We start from the raw sequence: 26390 nt of genomic DNA, 5'->3' as shown, positions 1-26390 counted from the left end.
CTGCCAGCCAAGAATTATATATCCAGCAAAACTGTCTCTCAAATATGATGGCAAAATTAGAGCATTTCCAGACAAACGGAAGTTTAGGGAATTTGCAAAAACCAAACCAAAATTACAAGAAATACTAAAGGGAGTCCTCCAGTTAGAAAATCAGTAACATCAGGTAACTACCCAAGACTAGAAAACAGGACAGAGCGACCAGATATCAATCCAGATAGGGAAGTCACAAAAGTAAATCAAAGCTAAAACACTGAAAATAGGGAAACAGATGTCATTATGTAAAAGACAACAACATTAAAACAAAAAAGAGGGACTTAAAAAACATGGAGAGGAAGTCAAGGCGATATAAAGAAATAAAAGACCAGTGTAAACTTAGAAAAATAGGGGTAAATATTAAGGTAACCACAAAGGAAACTAACAATCCCACAAGTCAAAATAAAAAACTAGAAAACTACAAAGACTCATCAAACACAAAATCAACAAAAATGAAAAAGATGAAAAAAAATGCAAAAGAAAAACGACTCAGCACAGAAAATTAAACGGAACAAAGAAACTGTGAACAATACACAAAAAAAGACATCAAAATGAGAGCACTAAACTCATACTTATCAATAATTACGCTGAATGTAAATGGACTAAATGCACCAAGAAAACGAGAATGGCAGATTGGATAAAAAAACACAATCTGTCTATATGCTGCCTATAAGAGACACCTTAGATTTAAAGACTAGCAAGTCAAATCGAAAAGCGTACTAAAAGAATCGTATACCATGACCAAGTTGATTAATCACAAAAGCACTAGGGAAAAAATCAATCAATGTATTATACATTAACATAAAGGAGGGAAAAAATCATATGATCATCTCAATTAATGCAGAAAAAGCATTTGACAAAATCCAACACCCTTAACATGATAAAAATACTCAGCACATTAGGAATGGAAGGGAAATTCCTCAACATAATCAAGGGCATTTATGAAAAACCCACAACTAACATCACACTCAATGGGGAAAGAATGAAAGCTTTCCCCCTAAGATCAGGAACAAGAAAAGGACTCCGACTTTTACCACTACTATTCAACACAGTACTGGAAGTTCTAGCCAGAGCAGTTAGGCAAGACGAAGAAATGAAAAGCATCCAAATCTGAAAGGAAGAAGTAAAACTATCTATTTGTTGATGACAAAATCTTATATATAGAAAATCTCAAAGAATATACAAGAAAGCTACTAGAACTAATAAGTCAGTTCAGCGAAGTTTCAGAATATAAGAGCAACACACAAAAATCAGTTGTTTCCACACACCAGTAATGAACAAAGAGGGAAATTAAGAAAACAAAATTCTAAAAGCATAAAATCTAAAAGGACAAAATACCTAGGAGTAAATTTAACCAAGCAGATGACTTGCACACTGAAAACGATAAAACATCACTAAAAAAAAATCAAAAAAGACCTAAATAAACAGAAAGACATCTGTGTTCATGGATTGCAAGACAATATTAAGGTATCAATACTACCCAGAGCAATCTACAGATTCAATACAATTCTTGTCAAATCCCAACAGCCTTTTTTTGCAGAAATGGAAAAGCCAGTCCTCAAATTCCTATGGAATTGCAAGGTGGCTCTGAATAGCCAAAATTATCTTGAAAAAGAACAAAGCAGGACTAACACGTCTCAATTTCAAACCTATAAAGCTTCAGTTATCAAAATAGTGTGGTACTGTATAAGGATACATACATAGGATAATAGAATAGAACTGAGAATTCAGTAATAAACCCATACATTTATTGCCAATTTATTTTCAACAATGATGCCAAGTTCATTTCATGGGGAAAGAACAGTCTCTTCAACAAATGGTGCTGAGATAACTGGATCTTCATATGTAAAACAATGAACTTGGACCCATACCTCACAGTATATACAAAAATTAACTCAAAACGCATCAATTATCTACATATAGAGAAAGTAAAATTATAAAACTCTTAGAAGAAAAATTAGGGGTAAAACTTTGAGACCTAGTTTCAACAATGGATTCTTTGATACAACACCAAAAGCTAAAGCAACAAAATACAAAATAGAAGAGAGTGGGGATTCCTTAAAAAACTAAAAATTGAACTACCATATGACCCCGTAATTCCATGCATAGGTATATACCCAAAAGACTTGAAAGCAGAGATACAGAAACTTATACACCAATGTCCACTACAGCACTACTGACAATAGGCGAAAGGTAGACAACCTAAATGCCTATCAACATATGAATGGATAAACAAAATGTGGTACACACATATATATACAATGGAATACTACTTAGCCAGTAGGAGAAATGAAGTCTTGATACATGCTACAATATAGATGGAGCCTGAAGACATTATGCTGAGCAAAATAAGCCAATCACAAAAGGACAAATATTGTATGACCTCACTCACACAAAAAGACAAAAAAACGCAAATGTATAGAGATGAAAGTTTATTAGTGGTCATTAGGGGTGGGAGGGAGGGGAAAAGGGAAGGTAAACAAGTGATTGAAAAATCTCATTGACTAAGGGTAGGGTTGCACAGCCGAATATTTTAAGCGCTGTCAATAAGCTGCCCACTTGTAAAAAGTTGAATTGGCGAAAGTTATATGATGGATATATTTACAATAACAACAACAACAAAAAAGAACAGCTGCTGAAGCTGCTTATGTACAACCAAAAACCTCACAGGATTTGGTTCCTTGGTTTAAAGGTTTAGAGTCATGCTTTCACGGGACATACCAGTTAATTGGTCTTATAAAGCGTTTAGTGCTTTTGTTCTACCTCCTAGTTCATTGTGCAGTGCCTGAGGTCTTAAAAGCTTGCAAGAGGCCACCCAAGGCACAACAAAACGGTCTCTATTTGCCTGAAGCAACTGAGGAAGAAGAAGAGTCAGGAAAAGGAGGAGGAAATGGAATATGTGGCTAACTGCCTCCATGAACATCTGTCTCTTTTGCCATGAGACCAGAAGAACTGGATGTTGCCCAGCTACCATTACTGAACATTGTGATCAAAAATTCTACAGAATACTGATCAAAAGTGGGAAACTGCAGAACAGAATTTAAAATTCTCATAATTCCAGGCTTTCTGGAGCCACAGAGGCTGGATGAACCCCTGAAACTATTGCCCTGAGATAATCTTTAAACCTTAAGTCAAAAATATTCCCTGAAGTCCTCTTAAAACCAAGAAATTGTTTAACTTAACTAGTAAAAAATGTTTGTCTTGAGCCATGTCTTAGTTATCTAGTGCTGCTATAACAAATACCACAAATGGGTAGCTTTAACAAACTAATTTTCTCACAGTTTAGGAGGCTCGAAGTTTGAATCCAGGGTGCTGGCTCTAGGGGAAGGCTTTCTCTCTGTGTCAGCTGTGAGGGAAGGTCCTTGTCTCCTTGAGCTTCTGCTCCTGGGCCATCTTCATGTGGTTTGGCATCTCTTTTCCCCTATCTCTGTTTGCTAGCTTGCTTTTAATCTCTTTTATATCTCTAAAGAGATTGACTCAAAATAGCCCTATACTAATCCTGTCTCATTAACATAACAAAGAACTCATTCCCATATGGGATTATAACCACAGGCAAAGAGGTTAGGATTAACAACACATATTTCTGAGGGACACAATTCAATCCACAACAAGCATTATGCTCTTTTAAGAACTATCTGTATGGGATCAAACCAACAACAGCAACTCAAAAGATTAGGTAGAAACCTTAGAGGGTAGTGAGTTTATGTTAATGGGGGAGGGACAATTCAGAAAAGGAAGGTGAGAATGGTTGCACAACTCAAAGAACGCAATCGATGTCACTGAATTGTACATGTAGAAACTGTTGAAGTGGTGTATGTTTTGTTGCGTACATTCTCAACAACCAAATAAAATTTTAAAAATAAAGACAAAATAGATAAACTGGACTTCATCAAAATTAACTTTTTTTTGTGCATTAAAGGACTTTTTCAAGAAAAGTGAAGAGACAACCTAGAGAATAGGAGAATATATTTGCTAACCATGTACCTGATAGGGGTTTATTATCCAGAATATATAAAGGACTCCTACACCTCAACATTAAAAAGACAATTCAATTAAAAAATGGGTGAAGGACTTGAATAGCTATTTCTCCAAAGATATACAAGCGGCCAATAAATACATGAAAAGATGCTCCATCTCATTAGGGTAATGCAAATCAAAACCACAATGAGATAGCTGCTTCACACCCACTAGAATGGCTATTATCAGAAAGACAGAAAATAAGTGTTGGTAAGGATAGGGACAAACTGGAAATCTCATCCACTGCTGATTGGACTGTAAAGTGGTACAGCGGCTGTGGAAAACAAAACAGGCAATCCTCAAAAAGTTCATCACAGAATTACCATATCACCCAGCCATCCCACTCCTAGTTATATACCCAAAAGACCTGAAAGCAGGGACTCAAACAGATACCTGGACACCAGTGTTCACTGCAGCATTTCTCACATTAGCCAAAAAGTAGAACTCAGTGTTCATCAACACATCAATGAATAAACAAAACGTAGTATATACAAAGGGGCATTACTCAGCCATAAAGAGAAATGAAGTTCTGCTACATGGTATGACACGGATGAAACTTGAAAACCTTATGCTAAGTGAAACAGACCTACTCCTCACTTATCTACTATCTCAGTGTTGAACATTTCCCATTTGTTCCTAAAATTCCTTAAAAAAAAAAAAAAAAAGCCAGATCTGCTGAACCAATAGAGACTAGAGGAAGTCCCAAGACTACTGCCCTAAATACCCTCTGAACTTAGAACTGAAGCTATTTCTGGAGGTCACCTTTCAGCCAGATAATAGACTGGCTTATAAAATAAACAATATCACCTGTGAGTAATGTGCTCCGTTAAAAAATGACCCACTCCTCACTTATCGACTGTCTCGTTATCCAACATTTTGCATTTATAACAATAGTAAAAAATTTACTATCCAACTATTCTGCGCATTAACAACATAAATCTGGTAGTAATAAACCCTGAGGGGCGATGCAAGTATAACACTGACTGTGATGGTTAAGATTATGTGTCAACTTGGCTGGGCCATGATTCTTAATGGTTTGGCAGTTACATAATGATGTAATTTGGAAGTTATGTAATGATGCAGTCATCTTCCATTTTGTGATCTGATGTGGTCATTCTCCATTTTCACAAAACGCCGAATTTTCACATAATGACCTGGTCTTTAGAACTTACCATGTCGATAAGTGAGGAGCAGGTGTAAGTCAGACACAAAACGACAAAAAGTGTATGATCTAGCTTTCATGAAATATCTACAACAGGCATACACATAGAGACAAAAATTTATTACTTGTTACCAGGGGCTGGGGTTGAGGGTAAAATGGGAGTTACTGCTAATTTGTACTGAGTTTCTGTTTGGGGTGATGAAAAACTCTTGGAAACAGATAATGGTGATGGTAGCCCAACATGGTAAATGTAATTAACATCACTGAATTGTACACTTTAAAATGGCAAGCTTTTTGTTATAGATATATATTTTACCACAATAAAATTAAAAAAGTAACAAGTGCTGGCAAAGATGTGGACAAATTAGAACCTTCACATATTAGCAGTGCAAATATAAAATGCTGCAGCTGCTACAGAAAAGTTTGGCAGTTCTTCAAAAAGTGAGAATTATCATTTGACCCAGCAATTCCACTCCTAGGTACATAAATCAAAAACCAAACTCATTGCTGTCAAGTTGATTCTGACTCATAGAGACCCTATAAGGACAGAGTAGGGCTGCCCTGCAGCATTTTCAAGGCTATAAATCCTTACAGAAGCAGACTACCACATCTTTCTCCTGCAGAGCAGCTGGCGGATTTGAATTGCCAACCTTTCAGTTAGCAGCCAAGCATTTTAACCAATGCGCCACCAGGGCTCCTCCTAGGTATACACCCAAGGGAAATTAAATCACATGTCCACATAAAAACATGTACAGAATCAACTCGACAACAACAGGTTTTTCTGTTTTGTTTTGTTTTTTTTAACGCCACAATAAAGGGGGCCCTAGTAATGCAGTATCACTAGTCAACAGCAATGGATTTTTTGGTATGGGAGGCCATAACAGGCTGCCTTGGTTGCAGCCAAGTTAACAGCAAGTTTGGCAGTTCAAACCCACCCAGCAGCTCTGTGGGAGAAAGACCTGGAGATCTGCTCCCATAAAGATTACAGCCTAGAAAAACCCTCTGTGGCAGTTCTACTCTGTCAAATGGGGTTGCTATGAGTCAAATTCAACTTGATGGCACCTAAAGGCAACAACAAGAAGTCCCTGGGTGGTGCAAAAGACTACTAACAGAAATGCTGAATGTTCGAACCCACCTAGAGGCACCCTGGAAGAAAGGCCTGGTGATCTGTTCCCCAAAGGTCACATCCATGAAAACCCTATGAAGTGCAATTCTACTCTGCAATACATGGGGTCACCATGAGTTGATAGCAACTCAACATCAACTGGTACTGATAGGCCATAACAAGAATTTTGAACTGTCTTCTGAGTAAAATACAGAAAAAGTGACTTTATTTTGACTTTTGTTTTAAAAGAATCTGACTAATGGGGAAGACAGTAAGGGGTTAGGGCAGAAGTGGGAAACCCATTACGAACCTCTTGATATAATCCAGGGAGGAATGATGATGACTTCCATCAGGGTATTAATCCAGAAGAGGGGACAAACAGTTGCATTCTGGATTTATTTTGAAGATAGAGCTGACAGAATTTGCTGATGGTTTGACTGCAGGGTGGGACAAATCCAAGGTTTTGGTTTTGAGCAAATGGAAGTATGAAATTACCATGTCCCACAAGAAGATTACAGAAGGAACATGTTTGGGGAAGACAAATCAAAAAAGCACTTTTATATATGTTCACCTCTCTGCTAAACTAAATCTACTTTTGTCTTAACCACTACAATACACACTAAGTTTCGTGCAACATAATGTTTGTGAAACAGGACCTGAAACTAGGTCTTCTGATTACATATCCTGTGCTTTTTTTCCCCAATGAAGTTTACAAGGGCACGTGAATGACATCCAGTTTTTCTCAGAATAAAACTAAAAGGCATATACAACTTGTTGGTGACCCCAAAACTACATTCACAAATAAAGGCTATCAAAATAGGAAAAATATAATTCAAAACACCTGACAAACATGAACAAGTATTTTGCAGACAATATTTGTAATGAAGTTGATGGTAAAAAGATTATCTGTGAACAGTAAAAATTTACTACAATTTTACTCAGTGCACAGGTATATGCATAAAGAATGTCTTCTTAAAAAATGATCTACAAAGCAACTTCCTATTATAAACCATAAGAAATATCTTCCTGATTTTCTTAGTTACAGAATACTTTTAAAACGCTTGACTCTTGACTGAAAAGTTAAATAATTACCCCAGTGATTTCTTTACACTGTCACTAGGTAATTTTAGGTAAGTGACTTACCCAAAAAAGTGATAACTTACCAAAAAAAGTGATTACTTACCATAGTAAGACTCTGTGTCCCCTTCCATTAGAAGGAAATAGGGTTATTTGACTTTCCATTTACAAGTTGGAATAAGAATCCAGAAAGAATATAAAAATACTTTAGAAAACATTAAAGTTACAGCAAACACACAAATCAAGAAAATAAATCAACTTTTTTTTTGAAATATATGTAATAGAAATGTGAATTTTAAGTTATTCCATTATAGGTAAACAACCGCTTCATAGTATAGAATTGCTTAATAGGTTTCTCCAATGATTGTTTTGAAAGAGGATTACCATAGCTTTATGCTTTTGTTCACATGTGGTCTACCATCTACTTACGTTTATCACTCACACAGAATACCTTCAGTTCTAGTCTACGCTATTATCCTTATCCTTGACCCCTGCTCCAAAAGCTCCCAGACAGCCCTATTCCTAGCCAGAGTATCGAACCAAGTTTTTCAAATTCTGTAATTCTGGCCATACTGCGCAAGTTCCCATTGCTCAATGAGCCTTGAGATCCAAGAGGGCAATCAATTTACCAACTTTTGATTATTCTGTAACCCTTCATAATGACATCAAGAAACAGGCATATGGTATCTAATCATCAAGTCAACGTGACCATCATAATAGTAATATTAATAAGCGCATCCTGTACCTATTAATCACTACAGCCAATTACTTGAGTAAAGAGCAATGCAAGTTTTGAATAATTCAAAATAACTATTTTCAAGTCATCTGAAAATAAGAAATAAGCAACACTCATACTCCATCTCCTGTTACGAAATCTCAGTCTCCTTCCATCTAGCCAGATCAACAGTCAATAGCCTAAGATCTAGCTAGGAAAGAAAGAAAATTCATAAAAAAGTGACTCAATTGACTATTTCTCCCAATTAAATCACTGTTTTCAGAGTTGACAAACATCAGCTATTATGCACTTTCTAAAATTTTAAGATGTTATATAAGGGATCAACTCAATCACAACTAAACAACAAAGGAAGAGGAGTCTAAAGGGAACAGTCCATATCTAAAATTAATCTAGATGGTTAAACTAGAAAAGCATACCAGGTATACCTAAAAACTTGTAATATAAGAGAAGTCTGAATGAAACAACTAAATTCTAAAATCAGAAAATATATCCAGGAGGTCAAATTAAGTATTTCACAATATGAAATGAGTCACTGGAAAAAGAAGAAAATAAATATTAACTATATAAACATTAAAAAAATATACTTTTATAGTTTAGCTGAAAACACATACTTCAATACTGCTACAATTTTAAGAAATGTTTAGAATCATATAAAAATTAACTTTGATAAAATAATTTTTTAGTTTGATAGGAAACTTGTACCAAATAATCAGAGTACCTGAAATGCTAATACTAAAAATGTGCTACAAACAACCTTCCATTTAATATTTCAAGATTTCCAGAATTACCAAAATTAAATTTAGATCTATTTCTGTAGTCTAAATCCTGCCAACTCTAAGTATCACCATGACTGTTTAAGAATGATTTCTTAAAACATAATCTAACTTGGTGATTCGTGACTTTGTTCACAGGAAGAAAGAGTGGGAAGATAAAACAAAAAAACAGGAAAGTAAGTCTCAGAGGGCTCACATAAGTTTGAGAACGACAACCTTGAACTGTACGTTGAAGTACAACTCTAGCAATATAACATAGAGCAGAACTTCCCGACGTAACAGGTATGCCAGAATATTGATTCCCCAGGATCCCGGGAGCCTTGGTGGTGCAGTGGTTAAAGCATTCTGCCACTAACCAAAAAGGTCAGTGGTTCGAACCCACCAATCGCTCCACGGGAGAAAGATGCGGCAGTCTGCATCCATAAACTTTTAGAACCTTGGAAACACTATGGGGCAGTTCTACTCTGTCCTATACAGTCTCTATGAATTGGAATCGACTCGACAGCACAGAGCCTGGCCAGGGGCTTCCAGCCTCCAACCTCATTCATCTCAGTATGCTATTCAAAACTTTTCTATGTGTGCCATGACCTGAAAAAAAATTGGGAAGCACTGGTAGAATACATTAGTCACAATCTCTCCTTTAAAATAGTCTCCAATGAGAAATTCAAAGTCTATCCCTAATTTTTAGTGCACTGTTCCTAAAGACTCATTTATTTTTCCCTGTTTATCAATTTAAGTAATCAAATCACATGTTATGTTTGTATAATATGTATGTTTTTAAAATACAGTTCCTCTTACAGCTTAAATAACTTCTTTAGCAGCAGTAACATCCTGGTGTGGGTAAAATAAAGAAATTTACTAAAAGCTTTTTTAGATGAGGACATGGTCCCAGCAGCAATCTGTTACAACATACTTTTTCCTAATCACCCTAAGTGAAATCCCAAAAATATCTACTGCCAAACCTCCATCCACTCTATATTTTTCTTCACAGCACTTTTTACCTTCTAATTTAACACACAATTAACTTAAGTATTTGTCAATGTCTGTCTCCCCCAACTAGACTTAATATATGTACAAGGGCAGCGATCTCCTCTGCTTTTGTTCACTGCTAGATCCGCAACATCTAGACGAGTGCTGGGGATACATACGGGGACCTCAAAAAACAACTGTTCCGTGAAGGAACAAATTTAATACTTTGGTTATTGCTTTATGTATAATTTAGTTGTTTTAGAAAGAGTTAAACTTTGCTATTAAGACCATCAGGGAAAAAAACTTTGTTCACCCAACACGCATAAGTGTTGTTTTAAAAAGTCTGACCCATCTATATTAAAATATTTTTTAAGATTCTACCAGAAAATCTGTATCAGATATTTTAAAAACACAAAAGGGAAAGATTTAGTTGTGTTTTACTTAAAATAGGAAGCATCTGTTTTCCATTCCTCTATTCACCAAGACACAAAGGAATAAAGAAAAGTGGTAAGACAGACTGAGGTAGTACTTGTGACACAGAAAAATGCAATATTGCACTAGCAAGTATTTTTGTCCATTGTTTAAGTACCAAAAAAAAGAAAAAAATCAAACCCCTCGCCCTTCGAGTCGATTCTGACTCATAGTGACCCTACAGAACAGAGCAGAACTTTCCCAGAGGGTTTCCAAGGCTGTAATCTTTATGGAAGCAGACTGCCATATCTTTCTCCTGTGGAGAGGCTGGTGGATTTGAACCACTGACCTTTCGGTTAGTAGTCACGCTTAACCACTGCACCAATAGGGCTCCTTACTGCTTAATTAGCCATGTAAAATTTAAGATTATTAACATTAAGTTCTTTACCAGGTTGGGTTTTTTCTCTCAACAACTGAAATCTCCCTTTTCCAGATGATTGAAGTCTAAATCTAACCAGCTAACCCTTAGTTACAATCCCTGTAACACTATCCTCACCTGTCAAATACAATCACACAAGTGTTGTGGATTTTAATTGTTTTTTAAAAGAATGTTTTAATCTTAATACAATCGTAATCTTAAACTGGTCACATAGCCCTTCTACTGTTCAATTCTAAAGTGTTCCACAGTTCCTTTTTTGGCCTGAAATGACGAAACTTCTCTAACGTCTCTTGCGGAGACTAGTGTATGTTTCCTGAAATTGTTCTTGTTTTTTCCCTCCACTGTTTCGTGACATCTCTTCAACCAGAAATGTTACATACAATTTCTTTTCTGTTCTGCAAGAGAGTCCATAGGGAAAAGCAAAGGTAACAATATCGTATGAAAAACAGATTGAAAGGTGTAAGATAAAAACACAAAAGCAAATGTGGAGCAAAGAAATGATGTGCACAAAAAAAGAAAATGATGCAGAAAAAAAGAGATGTAAGAAAAATACTGCGCTCGCACAGAAAAGGTGAAAAAAAACTGAGAGTATAGAGAGACTTGCTTTTCTTCTACAAACAAAAACAAAAAATCCTTCTAAGAAAAACGCGGTCTTCTTCTTCACTTAAGGGGTTGCTTTTTAAAACTCTAAACAGCATTCAGTTGACATTCCTAATGAGAGTTCTACCTTCTCTCGCTAAGTTTTGATACCGCTAGTCTTCATCTGTGAATTAAATGCAGGCTACGGATAATGCAGAGTCAATCTCTACAAACTACAATTGTGGTTGCCATCTTAGCCTAAAAAAACAAATTCCTCTTTGGAATTGGAAAACAGGGAGCAAATTACGTTGGAAAGCCGGAAAACCACGCACTGACAAGTCAGGTAATAGGGCACAGGTCACACACTCCTCCTAGCAAACTAAGGTTCCACTAAAGGTGTAGACAATAAGGGTAAAGGCTACAGCGTTACCGCGACCGCAAGGGTGGGGCACCAGAGGAAAAATATTCTTAGAGGGCGAGCTATCCCGGGAGGCAGAAGGGGCTAGTGGATCTCGGCTCTCCGGAAGATTGCAAAATAGGCGGCAAGTGATGTGACCAGACTAAAGGCAGCTTGGAGCTGAGGTGGGAAAGTGGGCGGCTGGGGGAACGTTCGTGAGAGTGCCGTGACTCCTAGGAGAAGGTACCCAAGGGGCATTAAGAGTCAGAGGGACACAGAAGGTGCCGAGCAGTCAAGAGAAGCCAGACGTGGGAGGCCTGAGCAGAGGCCGCGAAGCGCATTCTACAGCCAGCCGCCTTCTCAGGGAAGGTCCTTCCAGCTTCCCCACACTCAGCCCCTTTCAGAGCCGCTGCTGCCCCAGCGATAACGGCCAGAGCAGCTGTTTCCGCCGGCCGGGGACCGCGGAGGGAAAGGCATCCCTCGGGCGGGCCGGCGGCCGGCTTAGGCCGTTTGTGTGTGCGAGGAGGCGATTCCGAAAGCACTGTGGCGGAGCCAAGGCCAAACTTCGACCTTTCCTCCTCTAACCCTTCTTTATCCCCCAACTTCCCGGCCGGCTGGTGTCCGCTGCGACCGACTGAGACCTCCCGTCACCCGCCCTTCCCCTCGCCGCCTCTCACCCCTCCCCAACACCCTGAAACTGAGGAAAGACCGACCAGTAGGACTGCTCCCGAGCCCGCCCGGATACCCCCGAGCCGCAGGCGGCGCCCCTGCCCGAATGATGGCACGCTCTCGGCGGCTCCTTCGCCCGCCCAGCCGCAGCAAACTCCCCTCACCTGCATTGACGCCATGATGGAACCATCCCCCACTAGGCCGGCGAGGCCAAAGACGCAGGGGGCGGAGCTGCCGTGCTCGCGTCACGCCGCGGGGGCCCAGCATCCCGGGCGCGGGGGCGGGGCCTCCGATGGGAAGGAGACGGCGCGAGGGGATTGGCTGGCACGCTGGGGGAGGGGCGGGTGCGGTGAATAGCGCTGTAGATACGGACGATTACCGCACGCTTGCGAGCGGCCGCGTTGAGCTCGCCGCGTACCTTCAGTGCTGAAGAAGCTCAGGAAGCGTGGTTCCGGTTCTGACCGTGTCAGCGTTGTCAGTTTATACTACGAAATCCTGGTGATGTGCTTATCTTTGGGTTTCTTTCTGTTTGATTTGTTTTTCCAACCACAGGTGTATGGTTGCCAGGTTTTCCTTTCGAATACCCTTGGGCCAGGTAGAATTTACCACGGGGCTGCTTTCTGGTCTTCCCCAGCCAGAAAGGCTTCTTATATTCCTAATTTGAGAGACACAGGTTTCCTTCTGCAACGGGATGAGAACTGAGAGCAGACAACATTTTGATATTTTACAGGCAAGGGTTATTTGGATTTGTAAAGCTGAAACTTGCCGGAAAGGGGAGAGACATTTTTGAAGTTTTTCTGTTGTGTGTGATTTCCACTCCCTTACTCCATAAACTCAGCTCACGTGTATCAATAATAGTTATGGTTGTTATGGAAATCTAAATTTGCCCAAAGATTTGGCCCTGGGCGTGATTTTTTTTTTTTTTTAATATACCAGTATCTTATAATATGAATTTAACACATTCTGTCAGGCCCAGCCTTCAGCCTATTTTGTGGGTAGGCAGCTTTATGGTCATCCAACCTAGAGATTATTGGGTAAGGAAAGTTCAGCATACAGAATTTATTCAAGGAATGCACCAGTTCTGCCAACATTTGTCAGAAGCTTCATTTTGAAGGGCTGTTCCAGAACTGAAAATGTCATGGGTTTTTAAAGAGGAAAATGGAAGCCAAAGGCTTACACCTCGTGTTCTCTCTAAAAACTTTAACTTGGCTGATATGTTAAGTAGAAGGCTTTGACTTTACCAGAATGAAAGCTTAAAATCTTGTCATTTTATTGACTGGGGTTTCTTTTTAGAAATTTCAGTGAGTTAAGGTTTAAATATAAGAGCAGTGTAGAATGCCATCGTTCCCACTCTTAAGATGGATCATAATGTTCCCTGGGAACTTCCCCAATGTGAAATGTGGTCATAGAAGAAAAAGATCTTTAAAATACCCTAATTATTATATGGTATCATATTAAACACACTTCTTCCCCTATTTCACCCTATTGCCAGAAATGGGCTGGTTTTCCCTTTATCGTACAAACTGATGTGTCCTTAGAAATGTTTGGATGCTCTTGGCCAGGAATCATCCAGAAGCATATCAGGTGTCAGCCCAGTTGTTAAATCCCACATATCCCAATGAAGGAAGAAAGCTGATAGGAAAAGTTTCCAAGTATATTTTATTTTAGAGATCTTCATCCCTGTTATCTCAGAAAATTGCTTCAGAAATCAGGTTTTATACAATCTGAGGTTCACTTTGTTTAAAAACTGATTCTTCCTAAAGATACAAGTGACATCAGATGACCCCACAAACAAAGCATTATGGCATCATCAAAGCTAACAACCTGTCATAAGCATTAATAAGAAGAAAAGAGGTTATAGTAATCCTGACACTCCTCACAGTAGAAACAACATTGGCACCTTGGGTTTCAGATGTGGTAGAAGGATATTCATATAGGGGAAAAGTTAGTGCCAGTCATATCCTTCCTAACCAGTTGCCATTGAGTCAATTCCAACTCATGGCACCCCAATGCCTGTCAGAGTAGAACTGTGCTCCATAGGGTTTTCAATGGCTGTAATCTTTCAGAAAAACCTGTCTGCCGTGGGTAGCCCTGCTGGTGTCTGAATACTGGTAGCATAGCTCCCAGCATCATAGGAACACACAAGCCCCCACAGTACGACAAACTGACAAGACGTGTGGGGACACAGACTAGGAAGAAGGACACGACAGTCTACTTCTGAAAAGAATTAGCCAGTGAAAACATTATGAGTAGCAGCAGAACATTGTTTGATATAGTGCCAGAAGATGAGCCCCTTAGGTTGGAAGCACTCAAAATATGACTAAGGAAGAGCTGCTTCTTCAAAGTAGAGTCAACCTTAACGATGTGGATGGAGTCAAGATTTCTGGACCTTAATTTGCTGATGCGGTGTCATGGATTGAATTACGTCCCCCCAAAAATGTGTGTATCAGTTTGGCTGGGCCATCATTCCCAGTATTGTGTAGTTGTCCTCCATTTTGTGATTGTAATTTTATGTTAAAGAGGATTAGGGTGGGATTGTAACACCTTACTAAGGTCACATCCCTGATCCAATGTAAAGGGAGTTTCTCTGGGGTGTGGTCTGCACCACCTTTTATCTTACAGGAGACAAAAGGAAAGGGAAGCAAGCAGAGAATCGGGGACCTCATACCAACAAGAAAGCAGTGCCAGAAGCAGAGCGTGTCCTTTTTACCTGGGGTTCCTGCGCAGAGAAGCTCCTAGTCCAGGGGAAGATTGATGACAAGGACCTTCCTCCAGAGTCAACAGAGAAAGCCTTCCCCGGGAGCTGACACCCTGAATTTGGACTTCTAGCCTACTTGACTGTGAGGAAATAAATTTCTCTTTGTCAAAACCCTCCACTTGTGGTATTTCTGTTATAGCAGCACTAGATGACTAAGACGTGTGGTGTGACTCAAAATGAGAAGAAACAGGTGCAAACATCCATTAATAATCCGAACCTGGAATGTACAAAGTATGAATCTAGGAAAATTGGAAATCGTCAAAAATGAAGTGGAACGCGTAAACATCGATATCCTAGGCATTAATGAGCTGAAACGGACTGGTATTGGTCATTTTGAATCGGACAATCATATGGTCTCCTATGCCAGGAATGACAACTGACTGAAGAGGAATGGCATTGCATTCATCATCAAAACAACATTTCAAGATCTATCCTGAAGTACAGTGATAGGATAATATCCATACGCCTACAAGGAACACCAGCTAATATGACTATTATTCAAATTTACGCATCAACCACTAAGGCCAAAGATGAAGAAACTGAAGATTATTTAGCAACTTCTGCAGTCTGAAATTGATCGAACATGCAGTCAGGATGCACTGATAATTACTGCTGACTGGAATGCGAAAGTTGGAAACAAGAAGGATCGGAAGTTGGAAAATATGGCCTTGGTGATAGAAACAATGCCAGAGATTGCATGATAGAATTTTGCAAGACCAATGACTTCTTCACTGCAAATACCTTTTTTTACCAACATAAACGGCAGCTATACACATGGACCTCACCAGATGGAATACACAGGAATCAAAGACTATATCTGTGGAAAGAGAAGATGGAAAACCTAAGTATCATCAGTCAGAACAAGGCCAGGGGCTGACTGCGGATCGGACCATCAATTATTCACATGGAAGTTCAAGTTGAAACTGAAGAAAATTCGAACAAGTCCATGAGAGCCAAAGTATGACCTTGAGTATATCCACCTGAATTTAGAGACCATCTCAGGAATAGATTTGACGCATTGAACACTAATGACTGAAGACCAATGAGTTGTGGAATGACGTCAAGGACATCATACATGAAGAAAGCAAGAGGTCATTAAAAAGACAGGAGAGAAAGAAAGGAACTAAATGGATGTCAGAAGAGACTCAAACTTGCTCTTATAGGGCAGCGAAAGCAAATGGAAGAAATCAGGAAGTAGAAGAGCTGAACAGAAGATTTCAAAGGGCGGCTCCAGAAGACAGAGTAAAGTATTATGATGACATATGCAAAAAGCTGGAGATAGAAAACCAAAAGGGAAAAACACGCTCAGCATTTCTCAAGCTGAAAGAACTGAGGAAAAAATTAAAGCTTCAAGTTGCCATACTGAAGGATTCTACGGGGAAAATATTAAACGATGCAGGAAGCATCAAAAGAAGATGGAAGGAATACACAGAGTCACTCTACCAAAAAGAATTCGTCAATGTTCAACCATTTCAGAAGGTAACATATGATCAGGAACCGATGGTACTGAAGGAAGACATCCAAGCTGCACTGAAGACATTGGCAGAAAACAAGGCTCCGGGAATTGACGGAATACCAATCGAGATGTTTCCCCAAACAGATGCAGCACTGGAAGTGCTCACTCATCTATGGCAAGAAATTTGGAAGACAGCTGCCTGGCCAACTGACTGGAAGAGATCCATATTTATCCCTATCCCCAAGAAAGGTAATCCAACCGAATGTGGAAATTATCAAACAGTATCATTACTATCACATGCAAGCAAAATTTTGCTGAAGATCATTCAAAAGCGGTTGCAGCAGTATTATTGACAGGGAATAGCCACAAATTCAAGCTGGATTTAGAAGAGGACGTGGAACAAGGGATATCATTGCTGATGTCAGATGGACCCTGGCTGAAAGCAGAGATACCAGAAGGATGTTTACCTGTGTTTTATTGACTATGCAAAGGCATTCGACTTTGTGGATCATAACAAATTATGGATAACATTGCAGAGAATGGGAATTCCAGAACATTTAATTTTGCTCACGAGGAATCTGTACATGGCTCAAGAGGCAGTCGTTCGAACAGAACAAGGGGATACTGCATGGTTTAAAGTCAGAAAAGGTATTCGTCAGGGTTGTATCCTTTCACCATACCTATTCAATCTGTATGCTGAGCAAATAATCCAAGAATGTGGACTATATGATGAAGAACAGGGCATCAGGATTGGAGGAAGACTCATTAACAACCTGCGTTATGCAGATGACACAACCTTACTTGCTGAAAGTGAAGAGGACTTGAAGCACTTACTGATGAAGATAAAAGACCACAGCCTTCAGTATGGATTACACCTCAACGTAAAGAAAACAAAAATCCTCACAACTGGACCAATACGCAACATCATGATAAATGGAGAAAAAATTGAGGTTGTCAAGGATTTCATTTTATTTGGATCCACAATCAACACCCATGGAAGCGGCAGTCAAGAAATCAAAAGACACATTGCATTGGGCAAATCTGCTGCAAAAGACCTCTTTAAAGTGTTGAAATGCAAAGATATCACCTTGAGGACTAAGGTGCGCCTGACCCAAGCCATGGTGTTTTCAATTGCCTCATATGCATGTGAAAGCTGGACAATGAATAAGGAAGACCGAAGAAGAATTGATGCCATTGAATTGTGTTGGCAAAGAATATCGAATATACCGTGGACTACCAAGAGAACGAACGTATCTGTCTTGGAAGAAGTACAGCCAGGATGCTCCTTAGAAGCAGGGATGGTGAGACTACGTCTCACATACTTTGGACATGTTATTAGGCGGGATCAGTCCCTGGAGAAGGACATCTTGCTTGGTAAAGTAGAAGGTCATCAAGGAAAAGGAAGGCCCTCAACCAGATGGACTGACACAGTGGCTGCAACAGTGGGCTCAAGCATAGCAACAATTGTGAGGATGGCGCAGGATTGGGCAGTGTTTTGTTCTGTTGTGCATAGGGTTGCTATGAGTCGGAACTGACTCAACAGCACCTAACAACAGCAACAGTCTTTCAGAAGTAGATTGCTAGGCCTTTCTTCCGAGGGGCTTATGAATGGATTTGAACCATCAACCTTTTGTTTAGTAGTCGAGCGCTTAACAATTTATGCTACCCAGGGACTCCTAGGAAATACTAACTAGCACATAATTACCTATCTTTATTCTTTCATTAATGTATAATAAAAAGATCCTGGTACATACAGCAACTAAAACAGTGACTTTCAGATGGGATGGGGGTATATAATTATCTCCAGGGAGCATGTCCAAAAATGGTGCAGCATCAGACCTCGTCACTAACTTCAGGGGGAGAGAGGCAAATCATTGTTGACATTAGCCCAAGGCTGATTCCTATAAAATGAAAGTCAGACATACCTCCACTATCCAACCTTTTTACCAGTTCCTGACACCAGCTGTCCCTCCCACGGCACTCTTTACTTCTCTGCTGGATTTGATAATTCATTGCAATGGCCACGCAGAGCTCACAGACCATACTCATGATTATAGGCTTTATTAGGGAAGTAACATTTTACAATTCAGGGGCAGAATCAACTTGGGAGTGAAAGGAACAACTTATGAGACAGTTCATTAATCAGGACAGCTTCTTAGCCATGCTCACAGGCAGGCTTCTCTCTTGGCCCTCAGCTCTTGGCCCCCTTGTCCTGGCCTCTGCTCTGGTCGAGCAAGTATAACAAAGCTTTTTAGCTCTGCCAGCAAGTGCCCAGAGGTACCCTACTCCCCCAGCAGCCTCCTGCCCAAAGGCTCTCAGCTCTCTCAGCTCCATGCATCAACAAGCCTAGCCTGCCAGTCCCATGCCACTGCTGTCTTCTGCTATCTTCAGTGTTACAACTTTCTCTGTCTCCTGAGTCTAGGAGGTTCCCAACATAGGCACCCCAGGTTTGAAGGACACTCTGCTCCTGACTCTTCTTCTCTATGGTAGTGAGATCCCCCTCTCAGCCTCTGGGATTGGCTCCCTTTAAACCTAGTGGGATGGCAAAACCAATCCCTACAAGGGTTCCATGCACCTTATTTGCATGGTCCCAACCCCACAAGGGTTTCATGCACCCAGCAAAACTACCCAATCCCTTTGGCAGGCCACAAGCACCTTATTTGCATAATCTCACCTGGTCATTTTGTGGGAGTTAAAAGAACCATGGCTAAAAGGTCCATGTAATAGTAACTCAGTACCCTGCAGCATGAAATTTTTATGTTTATCTAAACCACTTAATTATACATTGCTTGAAGACCATGCTCACATTCCATTTCTTTACAGAGTGGGGCTTACTGTTAGACAGGCAAAATTTAAATGTCTGACAATCCCAAAAGTAGGCGAGGGGCTGAAGTGTTCATAAACTCAGAGCGAAATTGGTACAGTTACTTTGGAAAACAGTTCAGAGATAGTGAAATTAAAGTTTCCCATGTTCTTAATCTTTTTAATAGCATCACTTACGATAAAAGATATTTGAGAGACATATTAAACAAATGTAATCTGTCAACTTTGTTTGGATCCCGATTCTAAGAAGCCAACTATAGAAAGACATTTTTGAGAACAAAAAATTTAAACACAGAATAGATATTAGATGATATTAAGGAAATTTTGTTAAATTTGATAATTGTGTTTATTTTTTATTTCCACAGCAATTAAAAATGACCATCAGGTTACCAGGAGGTGATTCTCCCCTGTTATGGATTGAATTGTGTCCCCCCAAAATGTATAACAATTTGGCTGGGCTGTGATTCCCAGTCTTGTGTGATTGTCCACCATTTTGTCATCTGATGTGATTTTCCTACGTGCTGTAAATCTTACCTCTGTGATGTTAATGAGGCAGGATTAGAGGCAGTTAGTTAACGAGTCAGGACTCAGTCTACAAGATTAGGTTGTACCTTAAGTCATTCCTTTTTGAGATATAAAAGAAAGACACGAGGAGGAACAGGGGGACCTCATACCAACAAGAAAGCAATGCTAGGAGCAGAGCACATCCTTTGGACACAGGGTCCCTGCACTGAGAAGCTCCTAGATGAGGGGAAGCTTGGTGACAAGGACCTTTGCCCAGAGCTGACAGAGAGAGAAAACCTTCCCCTGGAGCTGGCATCCTGAGTTTGGATTTCTAGCCTCCTGAACTGTGAGAGAATAAAATTCTCTTTGTTAAAGCCATCCACTGGTGGTATTTCTTTTATATCAGCACTGGATAACTAAGAGAGCCCCATCTCCCACATTGCCCTCCCCTTCACCTCCCTAGAAGAAACAAATCAGGACATACACAAGTTGTGTATATGCCTGTGGTCTTCCCTTCTAGGATGAAGGCAGAGCATGAGACACAGAGGACTGTGTCAGCAGCTGGACTCCATGGCACCAAAGAGGAGAAAATATGGGAAACCAAATAGTCTAGTAACATTAAAGGACCCACAAAGGGACCACTAGGTAAATTCTGCAGTATTGATGATGTAATGTACTTTATGAATGCTTGAATTCCTATGATTCACTAGGATGGACTGTCAGAAACAGTCCAGTGAGGATGTGCATGTTGGAGCATGAAGAGGCAGAGTCTGCAAGTCCTTGCTTGAGTTTGTGTCTCCACAGAGTAGTTGGTTCTTAGTCTTCTCGTGGCTGACCTCACCAGAGAAATGAAGGCAGTTCAGCAGCACACAGTTCATTTATGGGAACAGGCACCAAACTAGAAATCCAAGGCTTATATCCTGTCCAAGCTTTGTCCTTAGCAAGCTTGGACGAGGCTCTTAATCTCTTTGGGTTTATTTCCTTATCAATACAATGAGCAAGTCAGACTGCATAATCTTCATGGTTTCTTCCAGCTTTCAAATTCCATGCACCTATTAAAAAGAATCAAAATTCATATATTTACAATGACAAAAATTAAGAGTAGCTGCTGAGGCTGCTTATGTACGACCAAACACCTCATGGGATTTGGTTTCTCGGTTTGGAGGTTTAGGGTCATGGTTTCCTGAGACATCCCAGTTAATTGGCATAATAATGTGTTTAGTGCTTCTGTTCTACCTCCTAGTTTCTTGTGTAGTGCCTGGGATCTTAAAAGCTTGCAAGCCACCATCCAAGGGACAACAGTTAGTCTCTGTTCACCTGGAGCAACAAAGGAAGAAGGAGAGTCAGGAACAGGAGGAGAAAATGGAATGTGTGGCTAATTGCCTCCATGAACAACTGCCTCCTTTGCCATGAGACCAGAAGAATTGGATGGTGTTGGCAACCATTACTGAACTTTTTGATCAAACATTCTATAGAAGAATCCTGACCAAAAGGGGGTAGATGCAGAACAGAACTTCATCTTCTCATCAACTCCAGACTTTCTGGAGCTGTGGAGGATGGATAAACCCCCAAAATGATTGTCCTGAGATAATCTTTAAACCTTAAACCAAAAATATCCCCTGAATTCTTCTTAAAACTGAACAGCAGTTTAGGTTAACTAGTAAAAAATGTCTGCCTTGAGCATTGTGCTATTTTAAGATCTGTCCATGTGAGATCAAATTGACAGCAGCAACTTGAATGATTAGATAGGAACCTTAGGGGGCAGTGGGTATAAATGGGGGAGGAACAACTTGGAAAAGGAGTGACAGTGGTTGCACAACTCGAAGAATATAATCAATGTTACTTAATTGTACATGTAGAAACTTGAATTGGTGTATGTTTTTGCTGTGTATATTCTCAACAACAAAAAATAAATTATAAAAGATTTTTACCAGAAAAAAAAAAATCAAAATTACTTCCCACATGAACCATGGCCTCATTTAACCTAAGACCAGAAGAACTAGATTGTGCCTGGCTACCATTACCAAATGTTCTGACCAGGGACACAATAGAAGGTCCCGGATAGAATGGGATAAAAATATAAAACAAAACTCAAATTTGTAAAAAAGTCCCGACCTACTAGACTGACAGAGACTAGAGGAACCCCCGAGGCTATCGCCCCAAGATACCCTTTGAACTTGTCACTGAAGCTATTCCTGGAGGCCATTTTCAGCCAAACAATAGATTGGCTTATAAAATAAGCAGTATCACCCATGAGTAATGTGCTCCCTTAAACAACTATATGAGACAAAACAGTCAGCATTTCCCCAGAAGCAAAGATGAGAAGGTGAAGAGGGGAAGGGAAGCTAGATCACTGGAAACAGAACAAACAGAATGGAAATAATGAGAAAGCTGACACACTGAAAACTGTAACCAATGGCATGGGACAATTTGTATAAAAGTCATTAAATGGGAACCTAATTCACTGTGTAAACTTTCACCTAAAACAATAAAATATTTTTTAAAATTCAAAAACAAAATACCATGCTGAAAAGTCTAAGATAAAATGCAGTGGGGATAATGTACGATTTTGAGTTTTAAAAAAATCACTTTTGTAAGTACAATAAGGAATGAACTTGGCTTCAATGTAATTTAAGTAGAACTGCTTGGGGCAAGGGGAATCCTGGTGGCATAGTGGTTAAGAGTTTGGCTGCTAACCAAAAGGTTGGCAGTTCGAATCCACCAGGTGCTCCTTGGAAACCCTATGGGGCAGTCCTACTCTGTCCTATAGGGTCGCTATGCATTGGAATTGACGGCAACAGGTTTGGGTTTTTTTTTTTTGTTTACTGGGAAGGGGGGTAGTTTGACAAATTTTAGATGCTAATGTAATCCAGTTGAGCCTATAAATGGGATTTTATAAAGTAGCAAAAACTCAAAATTCACAACTTAGAGTAATACTGTACTTTAAGAAAAGCGTATTTACAAAGCGTGTTTTTATTTTTTTAAATAATTTTGAACCAGCACCAGTCATTTCATGTGAACCTCCTAACAAAGGCCAAAGAAAATAATAAGTGGTTTGTATGTGTGACTTATTTTATATGTTAAAAATACTTGATTTACATACATATCTAGTTTGCAAACAAAATAGTGAACGAGAAGAGCTTTGTCTTCGCTTTCGCCCCTTCCCCTGCCTCTCTAGGAAGAGTTCTTTCACGTCTCTGCAGCCCTTGAGCACACTACTTGCTTATTCCTCCCCTAGACCTCTTACCAAAACATGTTGTCGTTAGGTGCTGTGGAATCAATTTCAACCCCATAGGACAGAGTAGAACTGCCCCATAGAGTTTCCTAGGCTGTAATCTTTAAGGGAGCAGATGGCCAGGTCTTTTCTCCCACAGAGTTGCTCGTGGGCTTGAACTGCTGACCTTTCAATTAGCAGCCAAGTGCTTAACCATGTTCTTAGCACATTATTAATTGGAAAGGCTGTAATTCTTTTTTCTTTTTTTTGCCATGGGCCCCTTTAAAAATCAAATGAAAGCCATAGACCCAGTACCCACAAAAATGCACATATGCGTGACATTTTGTATTTTCGGGAGTTCTCCGGCTCTGAAGTTCATCTATCCACGGAGGTCTGTGAACCTCAGGAAAAGAACATCTTTACCAAAGAATTGATGACGGACACCGGCTCAATCTCTCGCCCTTCCAAAATTCGTCTTTTATGTAGACAAAATAATTTTACAGCACTCATTTTATTTGCTTGCTTGCTTGTTTTCTGGTCTTCCAGAGAAGCAGGCTGCTGTGTGAAAATTGGACTGAGAACCAGAAGAGGTGAGTTCTTGCCTTGGCCTTGCCTGAAGGTGATGCTAAACGTACTAACAACAGGTATGGCACAGGTACCAGCCGTTCAGAACAGGGCCGCTCAGAGCTGGGGCAGGGGCAGACGCTCCCTGCGAGCGGGTCAGGTATCTTTGTTAGATTATGGGGAACGTCTAGGGGCCATGGAAGTAGGTTCTTCAGGGAGCCTGAGGGCAGCAGCTGTTTACTAACCACTGTAGAAGTATTTCAGTCTTGTTTTGGGGGTAATGGAAACATTCTAAAGCTAGATTGTGGTGGTGGTTGCCCAACTGTGTAAATTGACTAAAAATTCTGGAACTGTACATTAAAATGGGGGACAGCGGTGGTTTGGTGGTAGAATTCTTGCCTTCCATGCGGAAGACTGGGGTTTGGTTCCTGGCCAGTCCACCTCGTGAGCAGCCACCTCCCATCTGTCATTACCAGCTTATGTGTTGCTATGATGCTGAACAGGTTTCAGCTAAACTTCCAGAGAAGGACAGACTAAGAAGAAAGGCCTGGTAATCTACTTCCGGAAAATCTGCCAGTGAAAACCCTAGGGATCACAACGGTCCGATCCCATTGTGTGTGGGGTCACCATGAGTCCGGGGCTGACTCCACAGCAGCTAAGCACAACACTTTCAATGGGTGAATTTTACGGAATGTAGATTATAGCTTTAAAAAAAAACAGTTTAAAAAAGGAAAGAGAGGCATTGCAATATTTTAGCACAGGCCATACCAGTAAGTACTGGCTGGCCTTCGTTCTGCTCTCCTATTAATGGTTATGAGACAGAAGGCTGGTCAGGCGTCTCTCTGGGTCTGCATTTCTTCATCTGTAAAACGGAGAGTTGATGATTTCTTCAAAACTTTCCAGAAAATTATCCTCTTTGCCAAAAAATTCCATAATTGTGTAATTATAATTCGTAGTGTCGTCTTTTCCCCTGCTCACAGGCAGTCACTTCTGAAACACACATTCATCCTTCCTCTGTTCCGTAGGGGGGACGGCGGCCCTGTTGATTTCATCCTTGCCAGACATTTCTCTTTCTCCACCTACGACCTGACTGCTGCCTAGCTTTCCACCCTTTTTTGTGCCTTTTTTTTCTTCTGATCTCCACTTGACATGTATCAGAAAAAGCGCTCAACTTCGAATCATAAGACCTATGTCAGAATCCTAGGAGTCCCTGGGTGGCGCAAACAGTTAAGCACTCAACTGCTAACAAAGATTGGCACACCAGAGGACAGGCCTAGTGATCTGCTTCCAAAAGGTCACGGTCTTCAAAACCCAGTTCCACTCTGCACACGTGGGGGCACGATGAGTCCGAATTGACTGGACAGCAAGTAACAATACGTGAGGTTGGAATCCTAACTCAGCTTCTGTTCGGTGACCTGAAGCTGTCATTCAAACTTCTCTGAACCTTAGTTTTGTAGAAATCCCAGCAGTGGTTTGCGGTGGGGTCTGAATACGATCCTGGATGTGGAGGAGCTTTGTGAATTGTATAGCATCACACGAATGAAAGGTAATACCTAGTTTTTCTGCCTCATCACTGTTTTCTGCCCAGTAGGCAGAAGAGATGTTAGCTGGAGATAATGAGCAGGCTACATGACAGAGACTGAGAAATAGCCCTGCCAAGATGCCCAAATTTCATACCACTAGTGAACACGAGAGTCTGGGAAGTCACTCTGCTCTGAACAGAGCTTGCCGTAGACAAAATTCAAGATTAGGAAGTCGGTTCTCCCCATCCTACCCGGTCCAAAGATGGCCCTGTGGCTGCCCTACCTTCCCCAAATATGGCATCCTCCCAGACTTGCCCTTGTTAATAATAATAGGGGTAACACCTATCTCTAATTGAATATACGTGCCACTTTGGGACTGTGTGAGGTACGTTTTATTTCCTGTATTGTTTAAAACAATGCTATGAGTTACATAAAATTATTCCCATTTTAAAAGTAAGGAAGTTTAGGCACGGTCAGAAATAGACCTTGTGAATTCGCTAACTTTTTCACTCCAGAGATTGACTTCTTTAACCAACACACAATATTGTCCTTCCAAATCCATTCTCTTAAGGAACTATATCAATGAGGTTTTACAAATAAAGTACAGACAGCCCCCGGGTTATGGACATCTGACTTACAGACAGCTTACAGGTAAGAATGGACTGCCATAAAGCCTGTTCTGTTAAAAGTCTGAGTTAAACACAGTGGTTCATAATAACAAACGCACGCGCTACTCTGTGACACTCAGGAAAACATGGCACGGTTTGCAAGTGCTTCTTACGTGTTCTATATGCTTAATCCTGTTGCAGCGAGTTGACTCCGACTCAGTGACCCTGTAGGACAGAGTAGAACTGCCCGCATCGGGCTTCCAAGGAGCAGCTTGTGGATTGGAACTGCTGACCTTTTGGTTAGCAGCTGAGCTCTTAATCACTGCGCCACGGCAGTTGCTGTAGTGGACTGCCTGTAACTTTGATCAAATTGATTTATTTTACACTATGAAACTTACAGGTAAGGTGGATTTTACTTTTTACCAGGATTATCTGATACCCCCAAATATATCTAATTGGTGAATTTTCAGATAATTTGACAAATTTAAAAAATAGGTGGCAATTTTGTCCAAAAAACATATATCAAATGGCAGTTACTGGGGATGTAAAAAAAGGAATAAGATACAGTCCCTG

The 26390-nt window shown here is 40.3% G+C and overlaps 1 protein-coding gene across 1 annotated transcript in view; it reads right to left on the bottom strand.

Annotated features, from left to right (window-relative positions):
• The window catches only part of UBE2W (ubiquitin conjugating enzyme E2 W), a 65769-nt gene extending 53135 nt beyond the window's left edge, over positions 1–12634 (bottom strand). Inside the window, 2 exon segments of the mRNA XM_004372522.3 lie at positions 12532–12564; positions 12566–12634. Of these exon segments, the coding sequence (XP_004372579.2) occupies positions 12532–12564; positions 12566–12634 (102 nt within the window).
• Positions 12635–26390: the final 13756 nt, after the last annotated feature.

This window comes from Trichechus manatus, unplaced genomic scaffold, assembly GCF_000243295.1.
Source record: "Trichechus manatus latirostris isolate Lorelei unplaced genomic scaffold, TriManLat1.0 scaffold00018, whole genome shotgun sequence".
Lineage (NCBI taxonomy): Eukaryota > Metazoa > Chordata > Mammalia > Sirenia > Trichechidae > Trichechus > Trichechus manatus.
The sequence above is the reverse complement of the archived record's forward strand: the minus strand, read 5'-3'. Positions and strand labels throughout refer to the sequence as shown.